General features: G+C 37.5%; 1 protein-coding gene across 1 annotated transcript; it reads left to right on the top strand.

Annotated features, from left to right (window-relative positions):
• The first annotated feature begins 9,807 nt into the window (after positions 1-9,807).
• On the top strand, positions 9,808-10,476 carry LOC129305333 (UDP-glycosyltransferase 83A1-like). Its single transcript, XM_054945393.1, has 2 exons — positions 9,808-9,852; positions 10,012-10,476. Exons 1-2 carry the CDS (start codon positions 9,808-9,810, stop codon positions 10,474-10,476), a joined length of 510 nt encoding a protein of 169 aa, XP_054801368.1.
• The last annotated feature ends 1,631 nt before the right edge of the window (positions 10,477-12,107 follow it).

Genomic DNA, 12,107 nt, shown 5'->3' with positions numbered 1-12,107 from the left:
ATGCAAGTAAGAATCAAAAATAGAATAATCCTAGTTGGCAATTTAAATAGTCAAATACACATAATGACTCAAAAATAAAGAGGTCTACTAAATAGGATCATAATCCTACACCTTTGGGTGCTTTCCTTTATCCAATCTTCTTAAGTTATTCCCTGTAATATTGAAGATAGTAGAGTGAGTACAACCATTTAATAACCAAGGTTTAACTAACTCATACTAATGCATGTAAATTAATTTAGATGCAAGTGGCAAGTAAAATTAATTTCCAAACCATATAAAATATTCAAGAGCATAAATTCATTTTTCTAGGCATAATAGCACGATACTTATGAAATAATACTTTTTAACAACTTTCATATCAAAAAGAGTTTGTCACACAATCAAATGACATATACTCAAAATGGATTAAGACTCAATTAAGAATATTAATCATTAAGGTCATAATACAGATAACCATGTGTTCTTATTCCATATATACATATTCACACCTCCCTTATATCCTCCTTATTTTTGTGACATGAAACCATGGGCTATAGCATAATGAGATAGGCCATAATCCGTGACTTCCCTAGTCTAAATACTTGTGAGGGGATTACCCAGCTAAAGCTCACCCAACTCACTTGCGAAACATAATTTCTCCTATTTTCTCACACTATGTGGTATCATTTTTTCTAAATTAGCTTTTTCATTGAACCAGTAGATAGCTAGTTAGGTTTGAATCTCTCATTGAACCAATGGGACAGTCTCTCATTAAACAAGTGGTGCAATGAGTATATAAACAATTCAGGCAAGCTATCAACTCTGATGGAAGCCCTACCACATGGATTTAATTTTCTACTCCTTTTCTCAAGCGAACTCCTGCCTTTCAAGATCATGCAATGCATATTCATGTGACGTTTCAAGGCATGCAATTACTCAATGTTAAGCATACACAAACATATCATTGTACACAAAAATCATGTCAACAAATACCATTCAATCATTGAACTCCTCATATTCATTGAACTCTTCAACTTTACTTTTCATCACCATTTTATAAATTATTGAACTCCTACAATACATATACTCATAAAACCTCATTGACAAGAAATCATGGTACTCTCTAAACACATTTTCATTGAACTCCAAATCAAACAAGTCATTGAACTCTAAATTTATCATAATCATTGTACCTCATGCATTTACAATCATTGAACTCTATAAATTTCAAAAATCATTGAACTCCATTAAATTACCATTTTATAGTGGGCTTTTCAAACAAAGCAAGTCACATTTACATTTTAATCAATTTCACACAATTCAATTATCAAATCTTAATCAATAAACTAATTAACACACAAAAATATAAGATAAAATTTCCCTGGCTACCTTAAACCTTTGAGTGGTCAAAGGTTTCACCCCTCAAATACTTACCCCCAAAGCTTCCAAGAAGTTATAATGGTGCCAATAATGTTGTTCTACAAGCAATCACAATGCAAATAATCAATATTCACATTTAGGGTAATTTTATCTATTACTTCGACACTTCTTAATGCTCAAGATTCATTCTCGACTCATGTAAAAGTACCCATAGGGTGTCTTGGCTTCCTTTAACCCTCACTAACATCATTGAGCTCTTTAATGCTCATTAATGAAGCCATATTGTCCTTAACTAACACATTGATGAGAATTTTTGGGCATTTAATGTCCTTCAACTACCAATCATCATATAATCATAAATACTAAGTTTACTTAGCTTAATCTATTCTCATTAACTTCATTTAAGTCAATGGGTTTACACCCATATTAACTATGGATCAAAAATCACCATTATTAATCAAACCCTAACTTCTATCACTAAGAAAATGGAAGAAGAGAGAAATATTTAGGTGTAGGAAGATTACCTTTAATGTTTAGGAGCTCCAAAATACTCCTAATACTCAAATTCTCCAAGCCTAGCACTGCTCTCTTGCTGCCCTCTCGTATTCCTTTGTTCCTCCTCTGGTTTCTGCTTTATTTAGCAAACTTATGATAGCAAAAATGTGACCATACGTCACGGCAAACGCATAATGCACAGCGGTGCATGGCATAGAGAGCACCTCCTAGGCGTGTTGCCACACATGAGCTGCAACGGTTTATCCACAAGCCGCGGTGCATGGCATATAATCTCCCCTTTCAGAATTTCTTTTTCTTTCATTCTTAGGTGACTCGATTCTCCTTTGGACCTATGTTTAGGGTAGAAATTAAAATAAAACACGCCCGTTAGGCCTCTTTGGCCACACACCTCACTAATACACTTAATTAATTTAATTGGGCTTATTTAATTTAGTTTAAAATTGAGAATGTTGCATTACTCAATTTGAAAGAGAACTAAGAGAATTAAAAGCTTCCTAAGGAAATAAACATAGTGATTATAGTGAAGATGAAGTTTACTCCAAGAGGAGGAAATCCCAATCCAAATTTGACATTTCTGACCAAAAGGTAAATATCCACCATTCAAGGGTAATCCAAATTTAGATCATTCAAGGGTTATCTTGGTTGGAAACTTAAAATGGAGCAAATGTTTTGATCCAACGACACATTGAGTATAAAAAAATAAAAATAAAAATCACTACCCATTAATTTTTTGATTATGCACTAATTTGATGATAAGATTTCTTACTAGAGCACCAAATCATTGGTAAAAAGCTTCCAAAGTTTTAGGAAAAGCTCAAGAAGTACATGAGAAACAAGAATGTGCCTGGCAACTTTTTGTATTTTTTTAAGACTTGATTGAAGTAATGAGTTGAATTTTTTTCAATTGTGAGGCTCTTTCGATTAATATTGTTCTCCATGAGATAACACACTATACACATATGAAGTACAAAAAAAAAAATCTCATATCCAAACATCAGAATAAACCACATTAAGTGATTTTATTGATATTAAATCACTTCTATATTAACTCATTAACTTTTGCCTTAATTGTTTTTAATCATGAAACGAAAGAGCATAAACGAGCTGAAACGGAAGGCACACACATAATGAAGCAGAAACGGGAGACACACATAATGGAGCATCATAAACTCTTTGTAACCTCCCCTTAATTTCTGTAACCCCCCCTTTAAATTTGTATGGTTCAGTTTCACGAATTTTAGGACTATAAATAGGACCCTTGTGGCTGTGAAAGAAGCAGACTTGAAAGAATAAGAATTGCTTGTTTTTCATTCAATTTCTGTGCCATTTTGGTATCAGAGCAAGGTCCAGAGAGCGAGAGAGTGAGTTACAGTTGAGAAAGTATGCCGGACAGGAGAGAGATTCAGAGGAGGAGTCCCTAACGTCTTTGCGTTTTACAAACCAGGCATTTTCTCAAAAAACTAACATCACCATCGTGCTCAGGAGGTCCGAAAACATGGAACAAGAGGTTCCCCGTCACTGAAAAACACCACACGCGCCTTCACGCGCCACCGTCGGAAGATCACGCGCCTCGCCGCCGGTTCACGCGCCGCACGTGCCATTCCAAGGTAGACGACGCTGACGTCATCTGTCTAACCAGTCAAATGCCAGGTAATCCAATCATTATCTGCCACGTGTCACATTCGTCCACGTCACTACACCCAGTCAGCCAATTTTTCATAAATTACATTTTTGCCCCAAATCTTTAAGTAATTCCATATTTCCCCTTAATTTTTATGAAATTTCATATTGACCCCAAATTTTTTGAAATTCCATTTTGAACCCTAAACTTTTCCTAAAATTACACTTTTGCCCCTTAATTTTACTTGAATTCCATTTTAACCCCTATATTTTCCATAAATTTCAATTTGACCCCATCATTCTTCTAGAATCTCTATTTTACCCCCTAGACAGTCCAAAATCCCCATTTTGCCCCTAGCCTTTTGAAAAATCTCACCTTACCCCTATATCCTTCAACGTTTCCATTTACACCCCAATCTTTCCCATATCCCTAGCCTTGACACTTATCCAAAATGCCTCCAAGACGTAGACATGTGCACAAGGTTGAGATGGAAGAGTTGAGATGTAGGATACGAGAATTGAAAGCCACTGCAGAATTGCAACAAACTCTGTTAAACAACAACAGAGAAAACTTAGAGAGAGATTCGAGAAGCAGTAGTTCGTCATCTACTGACAACCGCCGCCGCCCACGACAATAACAATTCCGCCCTAATGACATCAAGGTTGACATTCCTGAATTCGAGGGAAGGCTCCAGCCAGACGAGTTTGTAGATTGGCTGCAAACTGTTGAACGAGTATTTGAATACAAGGAGATTCCAGATGCGCAGAAAGTCAAAATTGTCGCCCTCAAACTCAAGAAACATGCTTCTATTTGGTGGGAAAACCTCAGACAGAAGCGAGAACGTGAGGGAAAGCGCAAGATTGAGACTTGGGAGAAAATAAAACGCCAGCTCACTAGGAAATTTTTACCAGATCATTACCACCAGGATAATTTTATCCAGTTGCAAAATCTTCGACAGAGATCTTTATCTGTAGAAGAATATACTAGAGAGTTTGAACAACTCATGATGAAGTGTGATATTCAGGAGAAGGAGGAGCAAACAATAGCCCGGTACCTTGCAGGCTTAAACACAGATATCAGTCGTCCAGTCCAACTTCAACAATATTGGACCTTGGATGATGTCATCCATTTGGCCGTGCGTGTTGAGAAGCAGATGCCCAAGAGATTCACTTTCCAACCTTCATCCTCTAGGAGTTATCCAAAAGGCCGTAAGGTAGAATTTCAGCAGACCAACTCCTCAAGCAAGCTACAACCTACTGCTATGCGCAAACCACCATCCAATGCTGACAAGGAATCTGGTTCTAAAGTAATCAAATGCTTTAAATGCCAAGGATTTGGCCACATTGCTGCAGACTGTCCTACACGAAGGGTTGTCACCATTCGAGAAGGATCAGGGTATGAAGCACTTGAAGAAGATGAGGAGGACGTTGAGTTCTACGGCACTGATCCTGTATATGACGAGGAGGTCACACCTGCTGATCAAGGAGAAGCATTAGTGCTTAGACAAAGTCTGCATACAACAATAGTCAAAGAAGAATCTTGGCTACGATGCAACATTTTTCACACTCGTTGCACAGCCCAAGGAAAAGTTTGTAATGTCATCATTGACAATGGAAGCTGTGAAAATGTAGTATCTGACTACATGGTGGAGAAATTGAAGTTGCCAACACAAGATCATCCGCAACCTTACAAGCTTCACTGGCTCAACAAAGGGAATGAGGTAAAAGTTTCTAAACAATGCCTTGTGACCTTTTCTATTGGGAATCAGTATTGTGATAAAGTTTTATGTGATGTTGTTCCCATGGATGCATGCCACCTTCTCTTGGGGAGGCCATGGCAATATGACCGACATGCTATGCACAACGGGCGAGTGAACACTTATTCTTTTATGAAAGATGGTGTCAAGTTCACACTAGCGCCTCTACCACCCAATGAGATTAGTCAATCTTCAAGGGAATTGACTAAAGAGGAATTCAAGGTATCAAAATCTGAAGCTCAAATGATGAGCTTTATTCTGGTGCTTCCACGGATTAGCTTCTTTCTACAGGAGGTTCATTCGTAATTTTAGTTCAATTGTTGCACCACTTACAGATTGTACCAAAGGAGAGAAGTTTCAGTGGATAGAGCAAGCTCAGAAAAGCTTTGAGGAGCTTAAGAAGAAGTTGACTGAAGCTCCAGTCCTAGCTCTTCCTAACTTTGACCAAGTGTTTGAAGTTAGTTGTGATGCTTCTAACACCGGGATTGGTACTGTCTTAAGCCAGGAGAGCCATCCTATTGCCTTTTTTAGTGAGAAGCTTAATGATGCCAAGCTTAGATATTCTACTTATGATAAGGAATTCTATGCCATTGTTCGAGCTCTCCAACATTGGAGTCATTATCTCCTGAATAAAGAGTTCATACTTTTTTATGATCATGAGGCTCTCAAGTATTTGAATTCCCAGCAGAAGATCAGTCACAGACATACTCGTTGGAGTGAACTCTTACAGTCTTATTCATTCCTTATCAAACATAAGGCTGGAACTTTGAACTCCGTAGCTGATGCCCTTAGTCGTCGCCATGTGCTACTTACAACACTATAAACCAAGGTTGTTGGATTTGACCTTGTCAAAGAGTTGTATCAGGATGATCCTGATTTTCGAGGAGTGTGGGAAGCAACTGTAAATCAACCTTTCCACCAGTTCTACAGACAAAACAGGTTTTTATTTCAAGGTAAAACCCTCTGTATTCCACAGGGTTCCTTGAGAGAAGTCATAATTTGGGAAACACATGACGGTGGATTAACAGGACATTTTAGACGGGATAAAACAGTTGACCTGGTGAAGGAGAACTTTTACTGGCCTCGACTTGAACGAGATGTCAACAGGCATATACAAAGATGCAGGATTTGTCACTTGGCTAAATCCAAAGGTCAGAATACCGGACTGTACATGCCTCTGCCAATTCCAGAAGCATCTTGGGAAGATATAACTATGGATTTTGTTCTGGGTTTACCACGGACTCAGAGGCAAAAAGATTCTATCATGGTAGTTGTGGATCGTTTCTCAAAAATGGCCCATTTTGTTCCATGCCAGAAGACTAATGATGCTGTTCAAGTAGCAGACTTATACTTTAAGGAGATTGTGTGTCTTCATGGCATTCCCAAGACTATCACTTCTGACCATGATGTGAAGTTTCTCAGCCACTTTTGGCGGACACTATGGAAGAAGATGGGAACTAAGCTCCAGTTTAGCAGCACTAGTCATCCCCAGACAGATGGCCAAACTGAAGCAATAAACAAGATTCTTGGTAATCTTCTTCGTAGTTTCGTGGGAAAGAATTTGAAGCAGTGGGATCTCATTCTTGCTCAAGTTGAGTTTGCTTATAATAACTCTGTCAACCAAGCAATTGGGAAGTGTCCGTTTGAAGTTGTTTATGGCACTCGTCCCCTTAGTCCACTAGACTTGACCCTTTCACTTGATAAGCAGCAATACAGCTTTGATGCTGACCAAAGGGCCAAGGAAATTAAGAAGTTGCATGAGCAAGTCCGCGAGCGAATCCAAAAGCAGAATTTGAGATACAAAGCTCAACGTGACAAGCATCGAAGACAAAGACTTTTAAGGTAGGAGACTTGGTTTGGATACATCTACGAAAGGAACGATTTCCTAAACAGCCAAACACCAAGTTGTCCCCAAGAGCTGATGGTCCGTTCAAGATAGTGCAAAGGATCAACAACAACGCTTACAAGGTGGAATTACCTGGTTCTTATGGTGTATCTGCCACCTTCAATGTCACTGATTTATCTCCGTACGTTGATGAAGATGATGAATTTGACTCGAGGGCGAGTTCTTCCCAACCCGAGGAGGATGAAACGGAAAGAGCAGAAACGAGCTAAGACGGAAGGCACACACATAATGAAGCAGAAACGGGAGACACACATAATGGAGCATCATAAACTCTTTGTAACCTCCCCTTAATTTCTGTAACTCCCTTTTAAATTTGTATGGTTCAGTTTCACGAATTCTAGGACTATAAATAGGACCCTTGTGGCTGTGAAAGAAGCAGACTTGAAAGAATAAGAATTGCTTGTTTTTCATTCAGTTTCTGTGCCAAATCATCAAATCCAAGAACGAAAGTTAAGATCATTGGCTCGAATTTACATCTGTTCTTCCAAAGCAACCAGCATCTGAAGCCAAAAACTTGTGTCAAAGACCATAATATATAAACATTTTGATATTTCCGTTCATATAAATCTAAATATTTTCAATCATGTTCAAGACATGTGCACCGTCCATGAACAAATAATTAATTCGTGGCCATTGCATGATTCAATTATTAAATACCATGGTAAAAATATAAAAATATCTATTTGGTTTAGTTATGAAACTATTGGGTTCTATATAATTTACAATTCTTGCATGAAGTTTGGGAGAAGATTTCAGTGTTCAACAATGAGTATAGCACATGATTTGGTTTCGTTTTGCCTTACCCAACACGAGGAATGCTGATTAAACAATAATCAAAATAAAAAATATATATTTCTAATTATTTAAAAAAAAGGTTATGAGTAAAAAGTCTTTTTTAATATAACCAAAGCAAAATCTCTAAATAATATATGACCTTTTTAAAACAATTTGAAACTCATTTGTTTCTCTTAAGCCTAGCATAGTATTTGGTACAACAAAAGAAAGGAGAAGAAATAAATTTAAAAGAAAGGAAGGAGATGAGAATGGAGAGGGATAAAAAGCGAACAATTATGCCCCTACCAACATTTAAAAAAAAAAATCAATAAAAATTGTTTATAAATATATGAAAAAAATAAATAGGAGCTAGATTCTTATCATATAAATCAACAAACAAAAGATTGTTGCGCCCAAGAGGTGAGTTATATATGGTTGTAAAATCAGAGTTCATATAAAGGGTATGCGTGGGTAATCTAGTCAAGAAAATTGTTAGCTTCTTTTATATTTGGCGTATGGTTGAAAAAACGACGGAGCAATCACTCATGATCAAATCTTTTCGTCATCTTATGGACAAGGGAATCCACCAATGTCCAATCATATCAAAATATTTCCAATCATTTATCAAACTGGATCATCCATGAAAAGAAAGAATCGGTGGTATTCATTATTCAACACATCAATGCCCTTCGCCACAAGAGAATAAATCTATTTGGTCTAATTTTGATACCCTTGGCAAGTACACACAGACACATATATGTCATAATTCCAGGCAATATTTACATGAACTTTGGGAGAAACAAGAGTTCAGAGTTAAAAAATGAGTAGAACACATGTTATGGTTTTGCCTTGCCCAGAACAAGGCCATATTAATCCTCTTATGGTGCTTTCACATGAACTGGTCAAACATGGCATCAAAATCACATTCGTGAACACTGATTTTAGCCACGAGAGAATCATGAAAGTTCGGACAACAAGAGGTGAAGAAGAAGGACAAGTGGGAAATGATTTGATTTAACTGGTCTCAATCCCAGATGGCCTGGAACAAGATGAAAACAAGGATCGTCATCGTGTGGCAAGATTAATGGAATCAATGTGGCAAGTCTTGCCAAAGGAGCTGGAAAAGCTGATACAAGAGATAAATGAATCATACAGTGAAAAAATAAGCTGTATGGCTGCAGAGGGGCCATGGGATGGGCACTTGAAGTTGCAGAGAAGATGCGAATCCATAGAGCTGTATTCTGGCCTGCTTGAGCTTCACTCTTGGCTAAGGTTCTCAGCATCCCAAAACTGCTTCATGATGGAATCATTGACAGGAATGGTGAGACCTTGTGCTTCAGTATTTATTTTTTACTTCTGCTACATTATTTTCTTTCACATGTTGGGAATCATTACATAATGTTGCAATAGAACTTCAGATCACCTTATTGATGATTAATTAAAACACGATGGGTATTTAGACTTAAATATATAAAAAGTGATGAAACTATTTACGGTTCCTCACTTGAATGGTTTCTGACATAGTAATCAAGCCTTTGACATGTATGTTTGACATTATAACTAAGCTATTTGTACATAAGAAAACTTTTCATAAGCAATTAACCTTTTTACTTGATAGCTTAAATTATAAGTTGTATCAAATCTATGTATCCGAACTATTAGAGTTTCTGAACTAATTTGTACTCTCTATTCTAGGAACACCAACAGAAGATCAGATTATTCGTTTGGCTCCAGAGATGCCTGCTGTGAGAACAAAACATTTTCTCTGGACACACATTTGTAACAACTTGAATGTACAAAAAATTTTGTTTAACTTCACATTGAGGGGGAACAAAGCACTGGAAACCACAGACTGGGTGATCTGCAACTCAACACATGAACTTGAGCCTTCAACATTTTCTCTCTCCAAAAATTCTTCCTGTAGGTCCACTTCAAGCAAGAAAGAGCAACCATATTGATCATTTATCTGGATCCTTTTGGCCAGAAGACTCAACTTGCATGAATTGTCTTGATCTACAACAAGCTAAATGAGTTATCTATGTTGCTTTTGGAAGTATAGCTATAACTGATCATACCCAGTTGCAAGAACTAGCAGTAGGACTTGAACTCTCAAATAAGCCTTTTCTATGGGCTGTAAGATCAGATATCAACAAAGCAGCAAACTATGACTTCCTAAAAGAATTTGAAGAGAGATTGTCTTCTCAAGGGAAGGTCATCGGTTGGGCTCCACAGCAGAAAGTTCTGAATCATCGTTCAATTGCTTGCTTCTTAAGCCACTGTGCTTGGAATTCTACCTTAGAAGGTGTCATTAATGGAGTGCCTTTCTTCGCTGATCAATATATTGATGAGGCCTATATTTGTGATATTTGGAAGGTCGGGTTAAGGCTTGGTCGAAACGATGGGGTCATTAGCAGAGAAGAAGTAGCATCTAAGATTAATCAAGTGTTCCATGACGAGGAATTCAGAGCAAGGGCTTTAGAGCTGAAGGAAAAAGCCATAAGTAGTGTCAAAGCTAAGAAGGTGACAGCTCAAACAAGAATTTGAAGAACTTTGTTGATTGGCTTAAAGCATAAAGAAAATATTGCAACCTTATAAATGAAATGTAATATGACAAAAGGAAAAAGAGGACATGCTTTGTTCGACATGTGACATCGGAGAATGTAGCTAATAATTTTATCAGGGCATAATACAACGTCACTGTAAGAAGTGTGCGGAAATTCATTTTAAGCTAATGGATTTTCTTGAGAGTCGTAGTTTGTTTTTATGCTTTTTTCTTGTTTTAAAGTAATCTTATTGAATTATTTTTCCATCATATATAAACCAAGTGACAAAAAAGTAATAGATAACAATGAACCTGAGTTCACTGATGCCAGTCAATAAATTCTAGTTTTTCTGTCACAAGCAAATAGTCTGCAACTCAGAATAAAAAATATAAGCTTCTCTATCTAATACTTGTAGTTCTTAAATTTACAATACTTAAAAAATAATTCCAAAGGAACTTGTAATAATTCAAAGAGTAAAATTTAAGTATTATAATAATGTTCTGAATGCACATCATTTTTACTCTTTGATAATAATGCGTATATGGGTTCCAAGTTCCTTGTTACAATAATGTTCAGTCTGAGTTGTGGAGCACCTTGGTAATAATGTTCAGTCTCAGTCACCCTCGAACATGCATTCTGAATGCATTATATTCACATATGAAGTTAAATTTGAGATCATTCAGCTAATAAACGGGCCCTGAAGCAGCTCATGAACGTTTATGTCATGGGCTGGGTCTTCTTTCTGGTCCGTCATTGAAGCAATGTAGCAATGGAGCGTACACGTGGCAAACATGCATGCTTGGTCGAGATGATTTCAGAGTAGCCATGGACATCTTTCTAATTAACGGCAGAGGCATGCATCAGTGAACCGAACCTCAACCTTGAGTCTCAAATCTCAATGGTGAAAATGAACATCTTGAGCTGGAACTGTGAGGGTTTGAGAGCTCCTGCAACAATTCAACGGCTTAGGAAGCTCCTATGTAACTATTCACCTACAGTGCTATTTCTCCTGGAAACTAGAACCACTGTTGATAGAATAGTTTCTAAGTATCGCTCTTTTGGATTCTCTTGTGCATGTGGGTGTGACTGTAATAGGAAAAAAAAGTGGAGGGTTGTTTCTGGCTTGTTCCTCTTCGGTAACCTGTAATATACTGGACATTACCCCTCATTGGATCCACCTATCATTGAAGGAGAATGATGATGAGCCTTTGGTGTATTTGACTGGTGTGTATGGTTTTCTTTCTCTCTCGTCTGGCTATGTTTTATGGAATCGGATTATGCAGCAAAATGCATGTTTGTCTGGTCCATGGTTGTTATTAGGAGGTTTTAATCAGACTGTGTGGGACTGAAAAGCTAGGAAAAGGTCAGGATCTGCGAGGAGTGGATAAGTTTTTGTGATTTGGTGAGTAGCTGTAAACTGGTTGATTTAACTCCTAGAGGTAATTGGTTTACAAGGAGGAAAGAAGATCAGGGCAAGATGATTAAGTATGGGAACGATTAGATAGGGCTTTGTGTAATACTGAATGACTGGTACGATATCCGGGTAAGAATTTACAAACGTTGGCGATTGCAGCTTCGGATCATTCTCTGTTGATGGTTTCCACGACCAGGTCTCTCTCTAAAGGACCACAA

The sequence above is a fragment of the Prosopis cineraria genome, unplaced genomic scaffold (genome assembly GCF_029017545.1).
Source record: "Prosopis cineraria cultivar Desert tree isolate PC_DT_omini unplaced genomic scaffold, ASM2901754v1 PC3, whole genome shotgun sequence".
In the NCBI taxonomy this organism is placed as follows: Eukaryota; Viridiplantae; Streptophyta; class Magnoliopsida; order Fabales; family Fabaceae; genus Prosopis; species Prosopis cineraria.
This window is presented reverse-complemented; position numbering and strand designations above follow the sequence as displayed.

Excerpts from the sequence above, each read along its gene's own strand:
- LOC129305333 (XM_054945393.1), top strand. The coding sequence starts at position 9,808 with ATGAACTTGAGCCTTCAACATTTTCTCTCTCCAAAAATTCTTCCT. Across the intron at positions 9,853-10,011 it reads TCTCTCCAAAAATTCTTCCT|TTGCAAGAACTAGCAGTAGG; the intron begins GTAGGTCCACTT and ends GATCATACCCAG.